The sequence below is a fragment of the Physeter macrocephalus genome, chromosome 12 (assembly GCF_002837175.3).
Source record: "Physeter macrocephalus isolate SW-GA chromosome 12, ASM283717v5, whole genome shotgun sequence".
Lineage (NCBI taxonomy): Eukaryota > Metazoa > Chordata > Mammalia > Artiodactyla > Physeteridae > Physeter > Physeter macrocephalus.
In genome coordinates this window covers 24922268-24948298 of record NC_041225.1, presented here as the reverse complement: position 1 = coordinate 24948298, position 26031 = coordinate 24922268, and the positions used below count along the sequence as shown (strand labels likewise).

Here is a 26031-nt window from a genome sequence, read left to right as displayed (position 1 = left end):
GGGGGGAGAAAGGGCAGACGGAGGAGACCCAGGGCCGCCCCAGTCCTGGGCGGTGCCCCCCACCCTCCAGGCCCCGCCCCGGCTCACTGGGCCAGAGGGCGCTGTGGCACGTGGCCCAGTCTCAGTGGGGACTGAGTTCTGCCAGGTTTTCCTGCTCTGCTCCGACACCCCTTGCAAGGTGCGGGGCTTTCTGTGAATTGCTGTCCCTGGGAAGAGAGAGCTGACCTGTGTTTAAATGACTTCAGATACATGATATCAGCTCCCTTTATTTTTAGATCACGGTATTAAAATAAGCAGGGTGCCTGCCTTTTGAGAGAGATGTTCACCGGTCGTAACTCTGCTTGTGCCTTCGTGGTGGCCTGGCGCTGGCCGGGGGCGAGCCCTAGGACTTGAGGAGCCCCATCTGTCTGGGGCTTAGATTCTCGAGGGCCACAGAGCTGCATCCAGCTCAGAGGAGAGATGAACCCGGGCAGCTTGGCGCCTTCATTGCCGAAGCTGCAGCGAAAACGGGAGGGAGGCCTGCATCTGAGGGGCGCAGACCCTTCACCGCGAGGTCCCCCCATCCTCACTCTCCTTCTGCTTCGCTAAACCACGAGGAGGCTGGATTTCAGATGCTAAAAAGGCCCCCAAAGCAGAAAACCCATTCCAGTGATGCTGAGAGGGAGAGTGGAAATCCTTGCGTGATCTCACTTGAAGCGAAAGCTTAGCGTATGGCAGATGCCGAGACTGAGCTCGTGCAGCAGCGCGGCCCCGGGCGACGGAAGCGCGGAGCCCCTTCCCCAGCGCCTGTGCACGCCCGCGTGGAGGGAGACGAGGGGGACCGCGTGAGCGGCAAACCAGGGCGGCTCCCGGACACGCGTCTGTCCAAGCGATTACGTCCTAGTGCCTCTGACCTCTGAATGTTGGAATCTGTGGGATAAAGGCTGTCGTGCGGGGTGTACAGGTTCAAACTCAGGCAGAGGAGGACCAGATTCTGGCGGGAACCGTGTGGGTGCCGACCCTTGGCTGGTGAGATTGGGGCCCCCTTGACGGCAGAAGGGGTCCATCGGCCTTGCATTTAGGAGTCAGGACCCTTCCCTGACCGCAGCGATGGGTGTGTCACCCTGGAGGCCGCAGCACGAGCAGCTTCCGTTTTAAATCTTCAGGGAGCTCCTGCTTTGAGCCTGGCTGGGGACGGGTCCCTGGGGCGGGCGTGGGCTGTGTGCTAACTTGGACTTCCGTTGGCCTGCCCGCCCGGGCGGCCAGAAGGAGGGGACAGCAGCCCCTGGCTGATGGCTCGGAGTTCCCGGCGGTCGGCTCGCCCGACACAGCCTCTCCACCCGGCAGAAGGAAGTGGCGCAGCCCCAGCGTGGCTTCTTTAGAACGAGCGGTTCTGCACCATCCGAATGACCGTGGCCGAGGCTTACTGTGTCTGAGGCCTTCAGCCCCGAGGACCAGCCTCTGATGTGGTCTTGCATCAGTCTGACGGCTCCGCCCTGGGCCCCACCTGCGCCCGGAGGTCGAGCGGTTTCGGCTGCGCCCCCGGCTCCACCCGGCAAACCTCTGCCCATCTTCCCAAGTCTGGATTGTCCCCGCTTGCGAGGCCCCCTCGAGCCCTCCACCTCTGCCCGTCTGCCCCCTTGGAACCTCCGACTCGGTCCTGGCTTCACTAAGACGGCGCGTGCTGCCTCGCGTGGGGTTTGGCGAGGATGGGAAGGACGTGAGCCCCGGGGCCTGTTTGGGGTGAGGGTGACTGTTGTCCTGACGTCATTGGTCCTGCCCGGCCTGCCCGCATGGCTGTCTCTGGGGAGGTTGGAGGGGGGTACCGAGAGGAGAGGTCCTTCCCCCTGCCCGGAGAGCAGGGCCCAGGCTCTGGCTCGTTCCTCAGCCCCCGGAGGGCCAGGGCTCTCCCCTGCTGAGAACAGCCCGGCCCACTCTCCCTCCTCGGCCGAGTCGCCGCTTCCCGGCATTTCCTAACCCAAGGCCAGTTTCCATGGTAAAGAGGAGGTTCTTCTCCCGTGGGATCCACACCTGCCGTCCAGGGGCAGCGAGGTCCCTCCCAACCTGATCTGAACGTCCCGGCCCTCTGCTCCGAGGCCACCGGACTGGTGTGGATTCGCGCCCTTCTTAACGCAGCGCTCGGAACGTCATCGACGTAAAATCCCCGTGAAATGTCCGCCCAGAGGCAGAGGCTTCAGCTGGGTGAGCCGCGTCCTGCCTGCAAACGAACCGTTTCTGGAGGAAGATCAAGCTCCGGGGCTGGGGCTCTGCCGGGCTTGTGTGACCAGTGGCCGTGGGCTGTGGCGTCAGACCCCGGCTCCGATCTCTAGCCTGCTCCATCATCCGTGTGCCCCTGCACAACTTCCTCAAGCTTTCTGAGCCACAAGCCTGTAAAACGAGGATGATGTTGCATCTTGCAGGGTTTTAACCAGGACCAGACGTGTGTAAAGCATCAAAGGTTATTCACAGGCGCTCAGAGCAAGGCTGTGGGTAACGACCAGCTACAGCGAGGGGAGGCGTGGTCACTCCCGACGGGCATTAATCACAGAAACGCGGTCGTGGAAGGGGGCCGGGAGCACGTCCGCCAAGGACTCTGCTGCTCTGTGCAACCTCTGAGGTTATGCGGGCGGTGAAGGAGCAAACCTCACGTCCTCCGAGTCACTTTTAATTAGACTCTTCTCATCAAAACGCCGCTCCTTCACTCTCTTGCCACTTAATTTAGTAAATGGGTGGAGCAAACGTGGCATGCAAATTGCCTCTCCCTCTAGAACATTCTTCACTGCCCAAGCCGCCATGGATTAGAAGCATTTGAAGTGGAATTGAGTTGAGTCAGGGCAGATAGTTGTTGAATCTTGATTATCTGCTTATAGTATTTTAAAAATTAGATTATGCTTTGTTTCCACTTAACAAAGGAAGGAAAGTGTGTTGGTGGCGTTTTAACTAAAATAGAAATTTAACAAACACTCTGCAGTGACTGGATGGATTACAGGAGGTGAGACCAATCAGTAGAGGATGAAATTTTGCCAACTTAGGAGTCCTGTCTGGATAAACCCTCTTGTGGCAGCAGAGACCTGGTAAATATGAATGAATGTGTAGCAGTGTCAGCCTGGTCCCTGCCGTGCAGCTCGAGGAAAGGCAGATTTCCGGAGAGGAGAAGGGTGAGGGTCTACTTCTGACTTCCCGGACGAACATGCAAGATGTGGAAGGAGGGGCTCGTCCACATCTGACACCAGAGACCAGCGAGGAAAAAAACAAAATTCTGACCAAACTTCAGTGGGTTCCCACTGCTTACCCAGCCTGGGGTGGCCAGGGATTGAGGCCTCGAGGCCTCTGTGACATAGAGCTGGGATCACTTCCTGCCGGTCTGAGCTCAGAAGATCATCAGTCCTAATCATTCAGAACCAAGGCAAGTAACCACAGTTCAAGGAGTGGATGGTTTTTTAAAAAATCACCTTGACAGCTGGAAGGCGCAGCAAGGAAAGAGGAGGGGAGGGGGAGAAGGAAAGGACAGCACAGGGTGGGGGACAGATGAATACCTGGCCTGGCTTCTGACAGCCTGGAACCCCCAAGCAAGTAAGCGCACCGAGCCCGAGGGCAGCCAGGCCTGTGAAGCGCTTCCTGGAGCAGCCTGGCAGGAAAGTTTGGCGGGAGCCCAGGGCACTGGGCTAAGAGGCACTGTGCCCCCCGCCTTGTCGGTCTTAAGCAAGCTTGGATTTCTAAATAAGGCTGTGAATAATCTCACAGCTGGGGCCTGTGCCGTACAATAGTGTGTGCTGAGTTTTGAGAGCTACTGCGAGAATGGATTTGCTGAATGAATAAATCTGCAGTAACCTCCAGTCAGACGTGAAAGGGCAGCCCAGCGCAGAAATAACCTTTGAAAAGGTGCATCAGCCGAGCACAAAGGGTTCCTGGGAGAGTGATTTCCGGTTCATTAAGGACTGGACCATCAGCTGGATTTCGGTTTTTCAGCAGATAAGAATTCAAATGAGGACCCTCTCCACCTCGGCTGTCGGGCTTCGGGGGGTCTGCGTGCTCACCACGTTAGGATCTGGGCAGACAGCTTTATTGCCATCAATTAAAATTCCATGCTCAGACCTTGTAATGTTAAGAAGAGGCCAAGAGGTGGCTTTTCCCTGGCTAGATTGGGATTTAATGAGAAGGCCGACATCATAAAAAAAGCGAAGTGTGGGCTGCGGGCACGGCTGTCAGAGCCACAGAGGGATTTCTTGTCCTGTGTCTGTGTCTGTATCGTCCTGCCCCCGAGGCGGTGTCGTTGAAACATTACAGCCGGGATGGGAGGGAACGTTTAGCTGTTTTGCTGCTTCTGCGCTGCCAGCCGTGCTGGGCTCCCAGCACGCGCTCCGGGAGAGGCCTAGGCTTCCCTGGAGGATGCGTTGGAACAAAAGGCGGGGCCTGTATTTCTGAAGGGGAAGGAGGGCCAGAGGGCCATCAGGACCCTCCGGCTCATCAGGTCCTGGTCTGCAGGTCGCCAGGTGTTCAGGCAGGGCTGACCCGGGTGCAGGTGCCTGTAAGGCAGGTGACACAGGGGAGGATGCCCTGAAGAAGAGGCTGGTAGACTCCAGCTGTGGGCTCTGTGTGTGCTTCATGAATGGGGATGTGGGAGAAAAAAAAGCCACACAGGCACACACAGGGGCACACGTAGGACATGTCATCCCGAGGAGAGTTCAGTGAGATGTAAAATAATCAGCAACCCAGGTGCATTCTCCGCTAGGAATCTGTGGCCCCTCACCCCCCAGGAAGAATATACGTGGTGGTAGCGGGGGTAAACTTAAAGCCCCCAACATAGCAGCATCCAGTGTGACCCGACCCGCATGTGGTTCTGCCCCAGGGCCAGTGTCCTGGACGCCCGTGGGGTTTGCATGCGGGTCTGGCTGGGAGCTACCCAGCAGCGGCCAGAGGGAGTGCGGGGCTCGAGGATGCCTGCACCTGCCCTCCTGCAGCGGCGGGAAAGTCCGGAGGAGAGGTGGGCCTAGAGACACTGGCCTAAACCGCAGACCTGGTTTACAGATGTCAACGGTTGTTGTCAGGGTAGGTCTCCAAAGCGCTCAGAGGGCTAACCTTTCAGTTTTTAAGTTTATATGTTATCTTTTTAAGTGGTTTTTAGTGTAGTCACAAAGTCGTGCAACCAGCACCACCAGTGCCACTAACCACAGTACATTTTCGTCATGCCAGAAAGAAACCCCACTCCCAGGAGCAGTCACTCCCTCTCTGCCTGTCCCCCAGCCCCTGGGACCACTCAGCTGCCTTCTGTCTCTGCGGATTTGCCCATTCTTAACATTTCATGTAAATGGAACCGGACAGTATGTGGCCTTTTGTGTCTGACTTCTTTCACTTGCCCTAATATTTTCAAAGTTCATCTTGCTTTCACATGTGTCAGCACCCCCTTCTCTTCAGGGCCGAGTAATAACGTGTCACATGGAGATGCTGACCAGTTCATGCTGACGCTTGTCAGCCGGTGGACATTTGGGCTGCTCTCATTTGACAGTTGTGGCGAGTCCTGCTGTGCATATTCCTGTCCAAGTCGTGTGTGGACGAACATCCTCATCGATCTAGGAGTGGAATTGCTGGATTGTGTGGTAACTGTTGAGTCTTTTGAGGAACTGCCGGTCGGTTGTTCAAAGTGGCCAAACCATTTTTCATTCCCACCCGCAAAGTACGAGGGTTCCAGTTTCTCCACCTTTGTGCCGGTGGTCACTGTGGTCTCCTTATGGTTATAGCCCTCCTTGTGGGTGTGAAGTGGTTTTGGTTTATCTTTTATATTTTAAAATAATAATGAAGGGAGACTTCCCTGGTGGCGCAGTGGTTAAGAATCTGCCTGCCAATGCAGGGGACACGGGTTCGAGCCCTGGTCTGGGAAGATGCGCCACAAGTACTGAGCCTGCGCTCTAGAGACCACGAGCCCACACACCGCAACGAAGAGTAGCCCCCGCTCGCCACAACTAGTGAAAAGCCCGCGCGCAGCAACGAAGACCCAGCGCAGCCAAAAATAAATAAATAAAATACGTTTATTTTAAAAAGTAAATTAAAATAAAGTAATGATGAAGGTTAAAGCCACCACATACCTTGGAAGGAAAACCACGTTGATGATCTGTGAACTAGTATGTAAAGTGCCAGTAAGTTCTTTAAAGGTCATATTTTAAGAAGGCAAAGCTGACCCTTTATTCTGAGTGACTTGCTCGAAGCTGTGGATGCGTTCTGGTGGTTAAGGAGACGCTGAGGACAGGATGGGTGTCCAGAAACCCGAATCTACTTCTGATTCCACGGCATGGTTCTTCCCTACCGTGCAGTGAGTTTGAACTCCACGTGGTTCTGTGAGCACGTGTGTTGACACGTCTTCTCCTGGAAGCAGCAGGAGAGATGTCGCCTCCCCAGATCCTCTCTGTCCCCATTTCTAAGTAATGTAACGGTTAATACAGGAAGGTGCAGTCACTGAACCTGGCAAGGAAAGCCTGTCCTGGTACAGGCCTTGGCCTGCATTTAGAGACGTTTTAAACCGTGTGTGTGGTTTGGTTTGGTTTTTCCCGGAGGCTGACAGAGGGCGTGATGGCTCTCGCTGGGCCCTGGAGGTCAGTGCAGGGGCTGCTGGCCTCACTTCCTCGCTGGGCTTGGAAGCAGCGCGTGGTCTAGTTTTCCGTACAGATCAGCGCCTCACTCCATCCCTCCAGCTGGCACCGCCGAAGTCGGGGCGGGGGGAGGGTCGGTCTACACAGAGCAAGCCAAGAAATCATAGCATCTCCGGTTTGGGGTGGATCTCAGGGGCCCCCTACCCTGTTCGCTTCCTGGGATTCCCCTCCCCCACCCCCAGCGGCTCAGCCTCCTTTCCAGCAGTCCCCAGAGCGCCGTTTCCTGTCTGCTTGGGTCCTAGACACCTGTGGAACTCGCCACCTCCAGGCGGCCCATTCCCTCCTCAGCTCGGTCGGCTGGAAGGTTCTCTTCTATACGGACTCCCAGTCTGCTGCCCGCGAACACCCGCCTGTGGCGCACGCGTGTCCCAGCGTCCACATGGTGGCACTTTAATGAAAACAATTAAAAACAGCCGTTACCCCACCCCCTGACCTAGTGTCCGGGCCAGGCGGCCGCCCTGCTCCTCCCACAGCCCCAGGCCTGCAGCCGTGTGTTGGGCCCGCGGTTCCCACGGCCGCCCCTCCTGATCCCACCGTGAACCTCCTGGGCCTTCATTCCGAACCACTCCCGGCGAGGAGCTCCGAGGGTTGAAACGTGTGCGGTGCTTAGGTTAGCGATGGAAGTCTTCATCTTCCAGCAGCGTTTTTGTTGTGAGACACACGGTACACGAGAGCCTGTTCACGTGCGCACACTTTACAGACCGACAGTGGGACAGGCTAGGGTGCGTCTGCGCGGCCGGAGCCGCAGGACCGGAGGCGCTGCCGTCCCTCCTTCGTTTCCTTCGGGTGCGGCCACTCAAGGACTCGGACGCGTGTCTCTGCGGGGTCTGGCTGGCCGACTGGACGTTCCGTACTCAGGGTCGCCGCAGATTTCTCCGAGACCTGCTCCTGATCAGCAAGGACTCGCCGTGTCCTCACATCAGGCGTCCAGCGTTTCCACCGGAGAGCGTCCGTGATCGACATGTCACCCGTCGTCCTCCTTACAGCCCTTGGGCACTGGATGTCCCCGAGGCAGTGTGTTCTTGCTCGTGACCCCCTGGGCCGAGCTCTTGGGCCTGCCTGCGGGGCTGTGGGCACCACTCTCTCTCCCACCGGCCGTGGAGACGGTCGCTTGTTTTTACACCCTTGCCAACACTTGCTATTGTCAGACTTTTCAATGTTTGCCAACTTGGTGGGTTGAAATGGCATCTTGTGTGCCTTAATTTGCAAATGTCTGATGACCAGTGACCAGTGCTGCTGAGAACCCTTCATGCACTTATGCACCCTTCGTGTTTGTCTTTTATTCAACGCCTGTTGGAATTACCTGTCTTGTCTTTGAAGAAAGGTAGACAGTATTCATCTAGTGTTTACTGCCACTGTTCTCAGCAGTTTGGGATACATTAACTGTTTTACTCTTTCCCAGTGAAGTAGTTTCTATTACGGTGGTGCCCGCCTCATAGGTGAGGCGGCTCAGGGGCAGGTGGAACGTCTCACCCGACGCCAGCAGGTGAGAGCAGGGCAGGGGCAGCTCCTGGCACTCTAACCACTGACTCACTTATGTATTCTGGGGGCTAATACTTGCTTCTGAAATGGTGTCGTAAATATCTTCTCCCACCTTGTGGATTGTCTTTTTCCTTTCTTTTTAGGGTCCTGTGATGAAGAGAAATTTTCTTAGTTTTAGTTTTGTTGAACACATTTTATGGTCAGTGTTTTGTGTCTTATTTAAAAAGTCTTTTCCTACCTTAGATGCTTAGATTAGTTACTAAAACTTTCATAGTTTTGCTTTTCACATTTAAGACTATAATTCGGCTGGAGATAATTTCGTATATGGTACGAGGTAGAGGACCATTTTCTTCCCATGTGGATAATCCGATTTTGCCAACACCCTTTATAAGATGCCTGGCCTTTCCCTGCTGTCTGAGCGCCCACGCTCGTGATCACCCCTCTCTTGTGTGGTGCTGTTTCTGGCCTGGCTCAGTCCCCTCCGTCTGTCTATTCCTGATCGCATTATGTTTCAGTAATTACTATAACTTCTTTAAAGCCTTGATGTCTAGCAGGACAAGGAACTTTGCTGTTCCATATGAATTTTGAATCCGTTTGTCAAAATCCTGCTGAGATTTCCATCGGAAATGCATTTGAACCAGGCACCAATTTGAGAGAAAATTACAGCTTTTCTGTAATCTGAATCTTCTGAATCTTCCTACTCAAAAACATAGTATTTCTTTCCATTTATTTAGGTGATCTCTAACATCTTTTAATCAACTTTCATAATATTCTCCATAAAGGGAATGCACATTTTTTGTTAAATTTATCCTAGTACCATTTATAATAGCAACAAAAATATAAAGTATTTTTTAAACTTATGTACTCTGCTTGTTGACTGTGTATAGAAAAACGATTGACTTTTGTATATTAGTGGTTGTATCCAATAACCTTTCCAAACTCTTACTAATTCCAGTAATTTCTGGCTGGTATTTTGGGGTTTTTACCTAGACAATCATGTCATCTACAAATGAGCATAGTTTTGTTTCTTCCTTTCCACCACTTCTCGTCTGTCTGACGGCATCTCTGGTGCAGTGCTAGATAGGAGGGATAGAAAAGCATCCCGGGCTGGTTCCTGGGCTTAAAGATAATGTGCTCAAGATCCCCCATGAAGGACTATAGTAGTTGTTGGGGCTTTGGTGATATTCTTTGTCAGGTTAAGGAAATTCTCTTCTGTCTCAGCTTACTAAGAGGTTATTTTAAAATCATAAGTCAGATTTGAATTTTATCAAATGATTTTTCTTTAACTTTTGAGATGACATTGTTTTTCCCTTTCAATCTTCAATGTGAGAAATGCGTAATCGTCCTACATTAAACCAACCTTACATTCCTGGAGTCCCCAAGTTAGACGCAACGTCCTGTTTACAGACCTCGGTGGAGTCAGTTGGCGAGTCCTGAGTGGAGGTGCTTGGCCCTCAGGGCAGCCAGCATGCTTCTCATCTTTGCTTCCATGAGGGGGGCTCTTGGTGGACTCCTCTCCGAGCGTCACAGCCTACCCGCTACCAACCTCAGGACGGTTCAGCAGAAACCTCGTGGTGAAAACCACCATGGTGCTTGCCTCTCAGGGCCCCTCTGTTGGCCACTGGCTTAAGCCCTCCGTTTCCTGAAATCTGAGCACGGTGTCTCTTCTTCCGTAATTACGGATATTTTCAAATACAGTGACGATCCCGGACAGTCTGGTACAATGGCCCCTGCGCGCCCAGTGTTACCAACATCTGCCAGTCTTGTTTCATATCTCCCTCCACACTTTTTTTGGGGGGGGGGAATCTTTTAAAGCAAATTACCAAATTCTGTTACTTTACCCCTAAACAGTTCAGTGCGTATCCGTGACAGATGAAGTCTTTAAAAAAAGTAACCACAGTTCCATTATCACATCTTTCAAAATGAATAATAACTCCCTGATACCAGTCCATATGCAATTTCCCTGATACTGTCTGAATGTCTTCTCATGGTTGTTTTGTCTGAAATAAGGCCCACACGTGGCACAGGTTATGTCTCTCCCATTTCTTGTCACCTCTAAAGCTCCCCACTGCCTCTTCATGCCACTGATTTGTGGAAGAGACCTGGTCATCTGCCCTGGAGAGTCCCCCATTCTTGACTTTGCTGGTTGCATCCTGTGTTGTCGTTTGTCGTCTTCCATCATCCCCTGAATTTCTTGTAAACTGTTTGATTAGAACAGTTTGTTTACGTACTTGTTTGTGTTAGTTTTTTCCAAGAACGCTTTGAGGTGGTGCTGTGAGCCTCCAGTCCCAGCGATGCATTTCAAAGACAGAGTGTTCTTTCAGCTACACTCTCGTTGTTTCAGAGAGGGGGGTTGTCCAGGCCGCCTCTGCTGCGGTGCTAACAGGAAGGAAGTCCAGAAATGGGGTTTGGGAACGGGAGGCTTCTCCACATTAGGCTCCCAGCTGCCCACCGTCATGCGGCCTGGCAGCATGGCTCTCCTCGCCCCCAAATCTCTGTGCATGTGAACCGGAGAGACTAACGTAACTTTGGGGGCAGGAATGAGACAGCGCCTCAATGGGCACAAAATGTCCCGGGAAGACGCCTCTGTGTGCCAGGCTCCTCTCCTTCCCAAGGCTGTTCCTCTCCCTCCTGGTTCTCTGCTCTCAGTGCATCTGTTTGCTACTTCACCCCCACCCGGTGCTCGCCAGTGTCCCCAGTTTCTAGGCCGAGTCACTGGCAGACTCCCAGCAAGCTTAGTGGATCCATGTGGAGATGTCTGAGGAAAGAGTAGTAACTCTTGGGGAAAAGGCTTTTGCACGGAGGCCAGGTCCCCATGAGGCCCAAACAGCCGGGCTGATCAGCAGGCGGGCTCTTGGCTAAGGCTTTTCCAGTGGATGAAGTTCACTGGGAGCTTTGCCTTGAGAGGAAAAGCAAATGACCCCAGAGGTCAATCAGAGGTCAAGGCTAGGACCAGTGCCGCCCCCGCCCCGCCGCCCTGCCTTCCTGGGGCTTCTCCCCAGATGGTGGCAGGTGCCCATGAGTCTGGGGGACAGCTCCCACCAGCTGCAGCTTCAGGGACGCTTCGGCAGAGAGGCTCACAGCCTCCCGGGCTGCGTGAGGGCAGCGCTCAGCCTGCTTTACAGCCAAGATGTGAGAAAGCAGAGGAAGGGGAAACAAACCGCAGGCACCTCCGCCTCAGCGCTCCCGCTCTCCCATCTTCGGGCGGTGTTGTGGGGTCTGGAGCTCAGCAGACAGAAGGAGAGGGCTATGTGAAAGTGAATGGCGTCCAGGAGTCTCTCTGGGGAACCTGTAGCCTTGGGTCCGGTGGGTTCTCGACTACCGGTCACTGAACCAGGCCTTGAGAAGGGGATGCCTGAAGGTTCTTGGCCCTTAAGAAGTGTTTAATCTCGTCCGGAGGAAGCAATGGTTAAAAGATTTTCAAAGCGAGTACGTGATGAGCTGCGTGTGGCCTGTACCAACTGTCTGTCTCCTCCCACTCTGGGCTGTGGAGTTTCCCTGATGGAAAGCGCCAGAAAGCATCCTCTGCCCAGCTTCTGTCACATTGGAATGTGTGCGGTCAGCCTGCCCAGCTCGGTGTGGGTTTGATTTCAAATGTTATTGTAAAACTAAAGAGAAATGTCAGACTCCTCCTTGTGCCATGTCTCTCTCTGTCTCTTTCCTTACTTTTGTCGTTCATTTTCTCATCTTGGCGTATCTCAGAAGTATCAAGACTTTCATCCTGTAGATTTTTCAAGTCCTGTAAGCTCTGTGTGTGTTATCGTATAAATAAATGTTCCATCCTCATCACAGAATTTGTGAGAGGGCGCCTGCGTCCGCCTTGCCTCTGTTACACGCTCGGTTCCTCACGCGGTACCTGCACAGAGGAGTAGCCAGGAAGTGGGTGGGTGGGTGATGGATGGAACGAGGTGGATACGTCAGATCTGCACACACACGCACAACAGATGCTGCCGCCCCAACCCCATCAAGAGCTGTGTGTGTGTGTGTGTGTGTGTGTGTGTGTGTGTGTGTGTGGGAGTAGCCAGGAAGTGGGTGGGTGGGTGATGGATGGAACGAGGTGGATACGTCAGATCTGCACACACACGCACAACAGATGCTGCCGCCCCAACCCCATCAAGAGCTGTGTGTGTGTGTGTGTGTGTGTGTGTGTGTGTGTGTGTGTGCGCGCGCGCGTGTGGACAGGCTCTGTGTTGGGGCTGGGAACCCTCTGGAAGGGTCTTTGAGTCCCTCATCGCCAGTCACTAGCACTGGGGCAGTATTTATCACGGGAGCCCCGATAAATGCGCCGAGTACAGGTGGTGCCGAGGGTCAGCTCGTGGCCCAAGCCCGTGCGAAAAGCCAGGGATTTGGAATCTTCACAGTGACTGTGGTTGACTTTGGACCAGAATCTACAAAGGACTCCTCAGCTTTTCTCTTGAGCACAGGAAGGTGCTCTCTCCAAGATGACAGAAGATAAACCAAAAGGCCATGCTGTACGCCTAGAGCCCTGCTGCCCTAAGCATCGGGGATCACGACGCTGAGCTCTCTCCGTACTGAGCACGCACCCTCCTCCCGCCCCCGGGGGGCTGGGCCGAGCAAGGGCCAGGAACTGGCCGTCACGGGAGCCCGAATTTGTCATATCAGTCACAGCCACCCAGCCGCTCCTGCGTCCTCCTCCCCTTTTCTCTCTGCCCTTTTGCTTCATAAAGAAACAGACTTGAGGGACTTCGCTGCTGGTCCAGTGGGTAAGACTCCACGCTCCCAATGCAGGGGGCCCGGGTTCCATCCCTGGTCAGGGACCTAAAGCCTGCATACCACAGCTAAGAAGTCCGCATGCTGCAACTAAAGATCCTGCGTGTCGTAACTAAGACCCAGCGCGGCCTAAATAAATAAATATATTTTTTTAAATTCCGTAGTTTTTTAAAAAAATAGAAAAGAAGAAAGGAAACTGACTTGAGTGTGAAAAGAGGACTTCTCAAAGGCGGGGCCTCACCAGGCCTGCTGCCCGTCCTCCCCACCTGGAGTGTGTCCCCAGAAGCTGCAGGCTTCACACCCCTCCAAGGTCTCCCCCAGCCCCTCCGAGGTCTCTCCCTCCGACTTAAACTGTGAAGCCCGTGCTCGCTGACTCTCCGATCCTCCTGCTGGCATGCTTGGTCCACAGGGCTCGCTGCCTTCAATGTGCCGCAGGTACTAAAGGCTTATTTTGTGTATCTCTCTCCCCTTCTGAAATGTGTGTTCCCACAGGGCAGAGACGTTTTCTATTTTGTTTCTGACGTGTAAGCAGTTCCTAGAACTGCGTCTGGTACATGTTAGGCGGCCGGTGTACGCTCAGCAGGTGAATGAATATGAACAACAGTTCTTAAGAGTCTTCTGTTAAGACTCTGGGAGGGACTGCGGCTCCCCGGCCCTCCCTGCGGCCTCGTGGCGATCTGGGCCCGGGGAAGGACTGGGGCTGAGCCTGTCCACACTGAGCTGCAGGTGCCTGTGGGGCGGCAGCGGGTCCAGGACGGTGACTTTCCTTCCAGCTGCAGTGAGAAGACGGTGTGATGTCTGCTGACCCTCCGAGCGCTCCGGTCTGGCCTGTGTTTTGGCCGAGGCTGACTGTAAACAGCAGCAGCAGAGGCTCTTTACCAAGAGGGCTGCGGCCTGGAGCCCCCTGGGCCTGCCTGCGTCCTGCCCGCTCTGGCCCCCGTGGCCTCTCTGGGCTCGGGGTGGGGACAGCCAGTTACCTGCCGTGTCCCCCGTGCTGCGCTGTCCGTCTCACAGGAGCGCACGCCCTACGGCGCCCAGTCCGGTCTTGCGGCAGGTGTCGTGAAGGCCGAGCCGGCTCCCCTGCGCCTGCAGCTCAGCTCGGACGAGGGGCAGCTGCTCCAGCAGGAGCAGCACAAAGCCCCTGGACGGCGCCGCTGAGCCCTGCCCGCCCCCGAGACTGTGCGGGAGCCGGGCAGCGCCGGCCCGCCAGCAGCCGGCCCCGCGCACGGGGCCCCAGGCTCCCCCGGCTCGGCCCCTGCTGGACGGAGGCGGGTGCCTCCACTGGTGCTGGGCTGCCTTTCTCAGCTCTCCCTGCAGTGCTAAGCGGGCTGGGCCGCCCACGGTGCACAGGACCTGCTTTAATCTGCCCGGCAGGAGGTGGGAGCGTCCGCCTCTCCGCTCAGCAGGTCTCACAGCCTCCCAGGGTCAGCAGGCGGCGGCTCAGTGCCTGTGTGGGTGGCGAGGAATACCACGCTCTTGAATTTACCTGGTATGTTAATCGTGTCCTCACGGACGTTTGGAAGCGTTTCCTGCCATGCAGAATAAATGATCGGAAACCGCTGTGTTCCTTTGAGCTATTCTCATGGGGGAAGGAACGCTGAAGCGAGGCCTTGGCATGGCAGCCAGCAGAAGGCAAGTGCAGCCTTGCTCACCTGCCCCATCGGCATGGGAGTGCTGCACGGCAGGGGGCCCTGGGCCGCGAGTGTAGCTGAGCCTGGCTGGCTGGAGCGGCCACCTCCCCTGCGTCTGCTTCCTGGCAGGTGCGCCACAGGAATGGGCACTGGCGCCCAGGGTCTACCCACTTTCACTCTAAAGTCACACGGGAGCGTGAAGGAGAGAAGGGACTTCCCGTGGGCACGACAGCACGTAGCCGGCTGGCTCTCTAGCACTCAGAATATGTTTGGAGTAAAGCTGCACCAGGAAGCTTCCCTTTCCGTCTTGTAACTGATGCTGCCACGTAATACCAAAAGATGGTATGTCGGGGAGTTCCCTGATGGTCCAGTGGTTAAGACACCACGCTTCCACTGCAGGGGGCACGGGGTCCGATCCCTGGTCAGGGAACTAAGATCCCACATGCCACGCGGCGTGGCCAAAAAAAAAGAAAAAAAAATTGTCCTCATCAGATTTATCGGCTAAGGTCTTTGTTTCCACAGAGCTCGCCTGTGTATACGTTGTGTGTCGTGTGATACGGACAAGTTTGGAGGACACGTCACATCTCGCTCTCTGACACCAACATGGAACCACGCATCGGACTTGCTGCTTCCAGGCACTCGTGTGAGCGACAGAGGGGTGTCCCCTCGTTTAGGCTCACAAGATCCCTGGGAGAGAGGCGCTTTAAGATGCCCATTTTGCACATGAGACGGAGGCACAGGTGGCCGGGGTGTGACAGAGCCAGGCCCCTAAACACGTTCATGCACAGCCACCCCCAGACTCCTCCAGGGCCTGGGATCTGTTCTAACGCACGTCTCCCTTCTGGCCCTCAGAGCTGGATTCCTAAGGAAACTTATTTTGTTTTAAACCTGGATATTTACAAATACCTTATTTTTCCCTTACCTTCCTGTATTACTTTTTTTTTTTTTTGGTAGCACTGAAACAATGATGTTTTTAAAAGTGTTTAAAGATAATGTGGTGGTTAGTGTGGGCTGAAATAAGGGCCTAAAAGGAACCTTCCTGAAAAAAGAACAGATGCTGATGGAAAGCCTTTGCTTTCCTTCCTGACACCCAGGCCTTCTTCCAAGGTGGTTGGAGATCCTAGTGCAAGGCCCCTCTTACCCCATAAAGCAGGTTCTGGTGAGTGGACTTCCCGCAGGAGGCCGGGTGGAATGTGTCGGACATATGACTGCCTGAGCATCCCTGGATCGAGGCCAGAGCAGTCCTGGGGCTGGGGGGGAGCCCCTCATCCCCCGCGGGGAGCACCTGGGCATGCACACCACCAAACAGACCCCTCCAGGGACTCCGTCACACTCTCCTCTGGTAACCACTGTCCAGAATGTGACTGGGACCTTCTCCCAGTCAGCCTGCAGTTTGGGCGTGTCTTCCCGGAAGGTGGAAAAATGAGCAATTCTTCTCTAAACTGGATAAATGCAAACACAGGTCTGGACCCTCCCGGCCTAATGGTCAACGATCCACCTTTTCTCTTCCTCCCACACTAAACAGAGAAGGATCAGGGCTCTGTTGGGGGCCCCCCTCTCCCCGGTGTGGGTGGTGGTGAAGAGCTGAGAGCTGGCCCCCTCTGACCAGCCCCATGACATCCTCGAGCTGACTTGCCTCTTATCTTTTCTCACAAAGTGGTAGTCATGACTCCTACTTCAAAGGGTTCCTGTGAGCGGTATCAGGTTACCTGGCCTGCGTGGCTCGGGGTAGCAGCTAGATAAGCGGTCGCGTTGTTCTCAGGAGCAGCGTGAGTGGCGGGTGTGCGCTGGGCTTGGGAGGCAGACCGCCTAGCGCCCTCACCACCTCTGGGACCCGGGCGAGTTACTGAACTGCACCGTGCTGCAGCTTCCTGCCTGCAGAGCGTCAGTAACAAAGGCCAGCCTCCTAGGGCTGCTGTGAGGATCCGGTGGGTTGTAAGGGGTGCAGCCCAGGTGCTCAGGAGAAAGCGGCCGCTCCTGACAACGAAGGGGTGACAGTGACTGTGAGTCAGGATAAAGGGGGTCCCTTGGAAGCAAAGCAGGGGAGAGAGGCTGTCACACAAGGGTTAGACTTTTCTGATCTGACTGCCGTCCGATGCGATACAGAGCGGGCCGTGTGCAAGTGCCAGGCCGGGACGTCCTCACTGCACCCATCTGACCTGTGTTTCTGGTGGAGAGGTGGGCTCCTTATTGGCCATCTTCTATACTTAGAAGCGTCTGCCTTTTCTAGGACCACATCCAGGCTCCTGGAACACTTGTGTGCCTTAGCATTCTCTGAGAATCTTCTCCCTAGAGGCTTCTCCATTAGGACACAAAAAGCTCCTTACATACCACCAGCTTTAGCCTCTTGGTGTTCCTGGGAAACGCGGGAGGATGGATTTGATGACCTCTGGTGGGTGAGCCAGGCCTGAGCGAGAGCCTGCTCCGCACGTGGCTGGGTGCCCTGCTGCCCGGGGATGAGGGGAGGCTCGGGCTCTGAAGCTGGCCGCTGCTCCCCTTGACCTGCCTCACCTTTCCATACGTGTCAGAAGAACCGTGATTTTCGTTGTGAACCGGGCATTACAGAGCACCCCTCCCCCTGCGGGTGGGTGGGAAGCAAAGCCCAGCAGCAGCCCAGGGTCTGCCGCCGGGACCTGTGGGGCGCGTGAGGCCACCGGGGTGGGGACGGGCGGACAGTGGGGCAGGGCAGCCCCCAGGGACCTGCGACGACGGTGCGGGGGGGGAACCTGGCCGTCGGCCCTCGCTCCCGCGCGGGAACCTAACACAAACACAGGGCCGGCTTGGAGGTCTCCTGGGTCGGGTCATCCCGCGTGGGGGGCGGGGTTCGCGAGGCTGGAGCGAACCCAGCCCGCCCCGCCCGTCTCCGCCTCGCCTCCCGCGTGGGCGGCCTGCCTTGCGCCGCTCCTGGATCTGCGTGTCCCCTCCACCCTCCGGCTGGCGCCCACGCGGGACCAGGCGCCTCTTCGTGGAGCCGATGCGCCATCCCCTTGGTCGGCCGCTCGGGGACATCTCCGCGCTCCTCCGTGTGGAGGCTCCGAGGGGCCCTCGTGGGGAGGAGCTGAGCCCGGACTGCCCGGGCCGCCAGGATCTGAGGCCGCCCCTCCCCCCGCCCCAGAGACTGCGGCACGACGGCGCCTGAGAGGCTTCTCCCGCTGCGTCTCCACCAGCGCGCACATCGACCGGAAACGCGGAGATTGTGGCGGACCCAGACCGGAAAGCGGCCACCGCCGCCAAGAGAGACCGGAAACGGGGGTATGGCCGCCAAGACAGACCGGAAACGGGGAGCTTGCCGTCGACACAGAGCGTTGTGAAGCCGTGTCGGCCGGAACGCGGCAGGCGTTCTCTGGTCCTGTGGGAACTTTGAAAAGCCGGTGCCCAGGGACGCGGCGGTGTTGTCGGGAGCTGCCGGCACTTTGACGCCCGTGGGCCTCAGTGGACTTGGGATCGGGCCGGGCCCTAAGGGCGCGCACCGAGAGGTGGCCCTTTTCATGTCACGGAATGAAGGCGACCTTGTCCCCGCCAGCGGTGTCCCCGGGGACCCTCGTCAGTGTGAGCCCGATCCCGGCCACGTGCCCGCTCTCCAGCACAGTTCTCTTCACTCCCAGCATTTCCACGAATGTGGGCCGTAAACAGCCCCCAGAATACCAGGAACATGGGTGAATCTGCCGCCACGAGAGTGGAGCAGAAACTTGAGAAGACAGCCTTTGCCCGAGTCTGGGAACAGGAGAAAAAAAAAAAAAGGTGAAGAAAGAAAAGAAAGGTACGTCTGCTCTTTACGCCACCCTAATCTCGCTGAAACATGAAACTCGGCTAAAGGCAGCTTCTCGCCTCATGGTCACATCACAGGGCAGCCCTTGGTGGGTCCTCAGCTCGCCTGCGTGGGGACACCTTGTGCGCTTGTCTCGGTCGCATGTTTCCGTGACCTTCTGGGTGGGGGATGTTTTACTCCCTGCAGCACAGAGCCTGGTGCAGGACCTGGTGCAGCCTGCTGTTCCATAAATTCTCGGAGAAGCGAGCGTCCAAACTCGAGGAAGGAAGAAACCATCAGAACGAAAGGGTCAAAGAAAGAGCCAGGATCCAAGGGTAGCTTTTAATAAGAAAAAGGGAAGAAGGAACTTGAAATTTAACCAACAATAAAAGTGAAACCCAGGGACCTCCCAGCTGGAGTGTGATATAGTGACAGCTTCATTACAGGTGAAACTTGTAAACTGGGAGACAAACAGGGACGTTCTGCTTAAATACATTATTAACACGTGCCTTTTCAGGTAACTGTAAATCTGAGAGTGTCCGTGTTAGAAGGAAAGTATGTGTGTGACAATTTCCACGGAGATGTCAGAGTAAACGCTTTGGCTTGAAAACCTCTTATGAGCATAGAAATCGTAAATCGCACCTCACATCCCTCGGATTAGTCAGGATACAGGCCAAGCTGCTGATGAGAAGATCCCAAAATATGGCGGCTCAATCAGGATAAAGTTTCCTTTTTTCACGTGACATCCAGGCTCTGCTCCACAGAGTCATCTGAGGACCCGGGGCCTCCCCTCCTTTGCTTGGAGTGTAATCTTGGTGGAAAAAGCTGCCCCCGCCCGCCCCCACCATGCTGTTCAAGCCACAGGAGTGGAGGGACAGGAATTGGAATTTCCTTCTAAATGGCATTACAGGGGACTTCCCTGGCGTGGTGGGGACTTCGCCTTCCAACGCGAGGGGTTCGGGTTTGATCCCTGGTCGGGGAGCTAAGCTCCCACATGCCTCACAGCCAGAAAACCAAAACATAAAAAAAGGAGAAGCAACGTTGTAACAAATTCGATAAAGACTTGAAAAAAATGTCATTACCAAACACAATGCGGGCTAGAATTGGCACAAGTCCCTCTCGCTTGTCTCCGTTGACTGGAATTTTGACGTGTGGCCAAGCCTCCTCGCGAGCAAGGCTGGGAGGTGAGGCTCTTAGCTGGTGAGCTTGGCCCCAGTTGAAACTTGGAATGTTCTCCCCCGACAGGAGGATCAGGTGGGCTCGGGGAACAACTGGCTGTCTCTGCTGCCTTCTCAGATCCCGCGACGCTTGGTTGGTTGGGGCTGGGCGCTCTCCCCCTGGGGCCCGCTCATGCTCCAGGGACCTCACCGGGCTGTGTCTCCCCAGGAGGCCAGGCCCTGGGTCTCCATCTCCAAGCCTTCGTTCAGCCTGGCTCCTCTTTGAATGATCCCTGGGATTTCTGGTCACCTGGGCCCGGCCGGTGTTAACAACAGGATTTAGAGCTGCATGGATCCTGGACCTCCCATCCTGGGAAAAGTCCTTCCAGCCCGAGGCCCTCAGCCAGGCCCTAGTCTGGGGATTGGCTTGGCAGCCCGCAGGGTTATTCGTTCGGTAGGTGTCTTGAGCGTGTGTTTTGTACCGGGCCAGGGTCAGGGATGCAACAGCAAACGAAAGCAGGTGGTGTCTGTCCTGGGGGCAGATAGTCCCGGGGCCTCCACTGGTAGCACGTGCCGCCTGGGGAGCAGCGTGGGAGGAGAACCGGTGCATCCTTCGGGTCTAAAGGCTGAGTGAGTTCCTTGTCCACACTCTTCACCCCAACTTGCTGGGGGGTTGGGCAGTGAGACCCGGTCCCGGGAAGCCCCCTCGGGAGCCTCGTGGGCAGCCTGGTGCAAGCAGGGCATCTGTAAAGCCCGCCTACGCGTCGATTCCAGCGAAAGACAGAGCTGGGGCTGCTGTGCACGCGTGAGATCCCGTAGCTCCTCCACGTCCGAGTCGTAAGCCGTGAGATTGACGGTGTCTGTCTTAATTATCACGAGCGCCCCACGGGGTGGCTGTGTTAATTATCCTCTAGGCATCCCAGTTGCATTTTCCTTTCATTTCCCTTTTATTGTATTTTGTTTCCTGAATGTCTCAAGTCTACAGGGGGGGGGGGGCTGGATGGCAGGGTTGGATTAATTATCCTCTAGGCATCCCAGTTGCATTTTCCTTTCATTTCCCTTTTATTGTATTTTGTTTCCTGAATGTCTCAAGTCTACAGGGGGGGGGGGCTCCATGGCAGGGTTCGACTCGGCCGTTCCTCCGAGGGGAGTGCGCGGTGAAACCTTAGAGGGACCGGCTGCAGAGACCCCGTGGGCGTCCTCGGCCTGGGCCAGGGGCTGCTCTCAGGGGTCCTCTGGCTGCTGCCGTGACGTCTGTGGAGTCTTCCCCTGGCAGAGCGTCCTCCTGCCCTGGGCCCTCATCGTGGACTAATCTGCTCACGTCATCAAGGTCTCTGAAGATGAGAGGCTGGAGGTGCCGAGAGCCACCGCTCTGAGCGGTGCCGGGCTGAGAGGTCGGTCCAGGGGCAGCTGCCCCTCTAGCGGCGTCTCTTATTCTTCACTCCCAGGAGCGCAGCCCAAGTGTTAAAGAGGCTTCCGCCCTCTCCGTTTGCTCCAGCAGAGGCTGGTCTGGGCGGTCTGGGGCGGGGGTTAGTGAGGGGTGTCTCCCCGCTGCCCGTCCCGCCTTCTCGCGCCCTCGCCGCCTCCTGGGCCGCGGCGGGAGCGGGCGCGGCCGGAGCGGTGAGGTTGCCTGCGGGCTCCCGGCCCCGCGCTCTGACCTCGGGGTCAGGGCGGCTGCCTGAGACTGTGGCAGAGGCCCGCCCCTGCCCCTGCCCGGGAGGGGACTGGCGCCTTGTCTCCGCTCACCCCAGGCTCGGTCGCCTTTTCTCAGATCCAAAGGCACGCGGCTCCCAGCGGTTGCGGCCCTGGTTTAGCGGGGGCACCACGGTGGGCGGGGTTGCCCTGCAGAGTCCAGGAGGTGGGAGAGCGCGGGGCCCAGGGCCGAGGCGGGAGAGGGGAGGGCCGGGCGGTGGGGGGAAGCAGGGCGCGCGGGTCCCCGGAGGGCCCTCGGCGGGGGGAGGGGGGGGGCGGTGAGCGCGCAGGGCCAGGCAGGGGTATGGAGCCTGCAGTTGGGTTGACCCGAGTCACCTCGTGGGAGGGAAGTTGGAAGCGCAGAACTTTGAGGTCACAGCCAGCCTAGAGGCTGGTAGAGGCCGGCCCGGGAGGCCGGGGCCCGCACGCGGACCGGCTCGGGGGGCCGTGCCTGCTCTGCAGAATCGGCGGAGGACAAAGCCCCCTGAAGGTCCGGAGTGCGGGCCACACGGGCCGGAGCTGGGGCGGCACCTCAGTGCCTCTCCGCTGACCCTCCGTGCGTGCCCGCCGCCTCTGTGTCGGGGCTGGTGGGGTGGTGGGTGGGCCCGAGTGGAAATTCGGCGTCCCCTGCACGGACGGCGTGGAGGGGCGTGGGAGGGCGTGGAGGGGCGTGGGAGGGCGTGGCGGGCGCGGGGCCCGCAGGCGTGGAGGGTGGGTCCGGCCCTTCTGCTCTCATTTATCCCCCGGTGGGGAGGATTTCCAGCTGGCCTCCATCTGTGGCTGTGAGAGAGCGGCTCTTGAGCGTGGCCCTTGTTGGGGGGGATGTGAAAGGATGGGGGGTGTGCGCTCGCCGAGCCCACGCTCCGGGGCGGCAGGAGGTCCCCCGACCCCTCTCACCTTGATGGGTGTCTCAGCTTCTCCAGGGTCACCGGTGAAACACGCCCATTGCGAAAGCAAAGGCTTCTAGTTGTGATGGACTGAAAGTTCACGTAGGACGAGGAAGCTCCTTTCTTTTGGGAAATTTAACCTCAGGGGCGGGGCGGGGTTCGGAGGGACACTCAGCCAGGAGCTCTGGGTGGGCCCGTTCTGAGCACCCACCTCCCAGTATGACAACCAGAATGTCTCCAGGTGTTGCCAGAGGGGGGGCGGGGGGGGGACCGAGTGTCCTGATGGAGCGCCGCCGGCAGGGCTCGCTGCCCTCGGGCCTGGAGTCGCGTGGCTCCCTTTCTCTCTTGGCCATCGCTCTCCCTGAGCTCGCCCGTCGTGCCCCCAGCACAGAGCTGGCTGTGGCTTTTCCCGCTTGATTCACCCAGGAAAGCCCTCTGTTGCTGCTGTGGCCCTGGCTGGTGGTGGCCGAGTGTCCCGCTGCCGCACGTCCTCTCTCCACCGCCGTCCCGGGTGTCGCGGAGGCATGGGCGCAGAGACCCGCCTGCGCGCCGTTGCGTCTCCTCAGAGAGCCTTTTGTGTGCAGCGGCTTCAGGCTTCGGGCCTCTGTGTAGGTGGATTCAAGCACCAGAGGGATCCCTGGCCGGGCAGCCCTTGGGGGAGGAAACACGGCCTCTGTTGGGGAGCCGTTGGGTGTGGACACAGGGACGAGGTAAGGCTTCATGTGCTTTTCCTGGCGGGCAGCTTACCTTTGGCAAGGCTGCTCAGCTGAGCGGAACTTGGCTGCTGCAGTGAAGCGGGAGAGAAACCCGGACCCCTTGTTGCTGAAGAGCAGGGAGCCCACGGCTCTGCTTGTGGCCGGATGGCAGGTCAGACAGGTGGGTGGGTTGGCTGACCTTTTGACAGGAGGGTGGGAGCATCCCATGACCTGAAGAAGATCCTGTCTCAGGCTCTTGAAATTGTACTTGTGGACGAGGCTGCCGTGGCCTTGGGAAGCTGGGAGCCATGGCGGGCAGGGGGCAGGGGTCCGTGACGGCCGGAACCTCTCGTTAGAGCTCCCAGGCCTGGGGGTCCCTTGTGGACCTCGAGCCCGGGCCCTTGGCTGTGAGGCAGTGACATGGGAGGGTGCAGCACGGTCCTGCAAGTCTGTCTCCTCAGCTCGAAAAGGCCCTGGACGCACGTTCTGAGTTGCCCTGGAGGTTCAGGGAAGGGACGCTGTGGGATGGTAGGTGTCGGAAATGTGGCGGATAGAAATAGCACCCAGGTATGACAGGTCAGCACGGAGTAGTGAGTAAAAGTTTCTGGAGCCAGAGCCCGGGCAGGGGGATTCCGTCTCCTTCCGGCGAGGGGTCCCGTCTCTCTCTGCGCCTCAAATGAAGGTCTCCCAGCGCGCTCCTCAGCGTCCTTCCAGTGCGGAGCGTGGTAGCCCGCGTGGAGGCCTGGGGCCTGTCGCGGGACCCTCTGCAGACCCCCTGTCCCGCAGGGCCTGGCCCCGTGTTCCTGGAGTGGGGGCTGCTCCCTTGAGGTATCTCCCCAACCTGGGCTTTCCGATTTGGGGGCCCCTCAGGCCAGGTGCCAGGCAGGCCGGGTGGGCAGCTGCTGAGTAACCGCTGTGTTCTGCTTCCAGAGCCTTCCCCAGCCGTCCCCCAGCAAAGCCCTGCACAGCTGCGAGGGGAAGGAGCCCGGGGACCTCAGGCTCGGCGAGGGGGACGTCATGGTCTTGCGGCACCGGGTGGACGAGCGCTGGTACCACGGCCTCCTGCCCGCCAGCCACGTCCAGGGCGTGCGGCCCCTGCCCCAGGCCCCGCCCCAGGGCAAAGCACTCTATGATTTCGAGATGAAGGACAGAGACCAGGACAAGGACTGTCTGACCTTCGGCAAGGTAAGGTGGGTTCCAACGCGCCGTCCTCCCACCGCAGCCCCCGCAGGGAGCCTGGGCATAGCGCGTGGCCGGTGTGAATCCCGGGCCTCCCCGGGCCTCCCCGCGGGCAAAGCAGTGGTTTCTCCTTCCTGAGGGTCTGCCGGGTGGAAGGAGAGGGCGCCCAGCCCGACAGGCACCTGCAGGTGACGGGAGCAGGACCCTCGTTACCTGAGTCACTGTGTGTCCAGGGCTCACGGGCCCCGGGAGGGGGCTCGCTGGGGAGACTGTGGCAGAGACCCCTGTCGGGTCCTGGGAGAGGGAGCCGGGCCCAGAGGCCAGCCCGTCACGCCCTCTTGGAGAGCACAGGAGGTGGATACGTGTGCTTGGACCACTTGAGGTGGCCAGTGAGGCCACGGGACCTGCTTAGTGAAACCAGTAGTGTTTTCTGTGCGCTCGTCCGGGGGTGCGGGTGAGATGTGGAGGGGCCTGGTTTCTGGCCTGCCGGCCTCGGGGGTGCAGTGTGGAGAGGACAGAGGTGGCGGCCTCAGGCCTCGTGAATGTGCCTCCTTCCGGGCTCCCTCACCTCCTCCCACTCCAGGGCTGGGAGAGCAGGGGCGCCTGGAACTCTGGAACACCTGCTTCTCCCCGATGGCAGTAACGAGTTACGTCATCGATTGATTAATTACCTTCATGACTGCCCGCCAGGGTCCCCGGGGAGAGGTGGGAGCCTGTCTTCCGGATGTTGAAGCTGTTGTAGGAAGGGGGACCCCTTTCAGGGCCCGAGAGTGGGCTCCTGTCTAACACTCGGGAATGAACTGTCCGAGGAGACACACGTGCTGACAAAGCAGGAGGCTTCATGGGGAAGGGGCGCCCAGGAGGAGAGCAGCAGGTGAGGGAACGCAGGAAGACTGCTCAGCCACGCGGCTCGCAGTCTCGGGTTCCATGGTGATCGGGTCTGTTTCCGGGTTGTCTTTGGCCGGTCATCTTTCTCGGCCTGTATTTGGTCTGACTCAGGGCCCTTCCATCTCTCAGCCAAGATGGATTCCAGCGTGAGGGTTTCTGGGAGGTTGACAGAGCTTATTCTGGGCTGGCGGCCCCTCCCTCCTTCGATCCCTCCCAAATCCTTCCAGCCGGTGGTAGCTTGTTAGTCCCGAGTTCCCGTCAGGATCTCCTGTTGTGAGAGAACTCACGCAAGTGGTTATTACTGTGCCTGGCCAGCACGGTGGCTTCGGTCGGTGGCTCCCTAGCAGAGTACAGCGCTAAGAGGCTGCGTCGCTTGCCCGAGGCTGGCACGGGCCTGGCCCTCCTCCGTCCTTGTGTCCTGTGTCTCCGTCAGTCTCTTTCCATGCGCGGTTGTCAACACAGAACTGGGTTCCAGCTCAGATCCCGACCTTCGAGTGCACGTCCAGCTCGCTGTGATTCTCCCCTCTGCTCAGAGCAGAGCTTGGCTGTGGTGCCGAGCTGTCCGCAGGGCTCCATTTTGAGCACAATTGGCCTGTTCTGTGCAGGCCGTCGCAGCTGCTATTTATGTCTTGTTCCATTGTTCAGCCTGACGATGAATGATCTGTTTTCATTCAGGGTTTCAACTCTTCCCTTCTTCCTTCCATCGAGGTGTTCTCATGCTAATTCCAGTTGTCATCTGGCCCTGCAGGTTCCCTGGACGCAGGGTCAGGCCTCGCCCTCCCTCGCCGCCTCTCCTCCTGAGGCTGGAACGCAGGCCGCAGAGTGTGAGGCCGGGCGGACAGAGCCCCTCGTGCTCGCCCCTCTGCCCAGCCCACCCTGGGAGAGACCCTGGGCCCTGGTGCTCTGTGCTGTCACTCGAGATCAAGAGCAGGGACCCAGCCACCCCTCAGGGTTGATCGAGGCCTTGTAAGGAGACAGGCCCGTTAGGGGCTGACAGGGACAGGGACAGACACAGGGCCCTGCTCACAGCCTTGGTGGCGGGAGGCTCGCCCAGCGGACACATGCAGAGCCGGAGCAGCCAGCGTCTCCTGGTGAAGGCCTCCTGCTCCGTTTGTGAGCCTCTGCTGGGACTCTCAACTCCAGGGCGAAGACCAGGGCCCGCTGGACAGGGGACAGAGGGGCACCTGCCTGCTCACCCCACTGGGAGCTGTGCTGTGTCCGGGGAGCCTGCCTTCGGGTGGGAGAGGCAGGAACGGCAAGTCCAGGGGACAGTTCCTGAGCGTGCCGGGCTGTGCGAGTCACCCAGGAGGTGTGCGGG

The 26031-nt window shown here is 57.8% G+C and overlaps 1 protein-coding gene across 1 annotated transcript in view; it reads left to right on the top strand.

Annotated features, from left to right (window-relative positions):
* SH3RF3 (SH3 domain containing ring finger 3) overlaps positions 1–26031 on the top strand; it is a 215339-nt gene that overhangs the window by 78967 nt on the left and 110341 nt on the right. Inside the window, exons 3-4 of the mRNA XM_024116606.2 lie at positions 23138–23148; positions 23600–23831. Coding sequence (XP_023972374.1) covers positions 23138–23148; positions 23600–23831 — 243 coding nt within the window. The remainder of the gene's footprint in view (positions 1–23137; positions 23149–23599; positions 23832–26031) is intronic.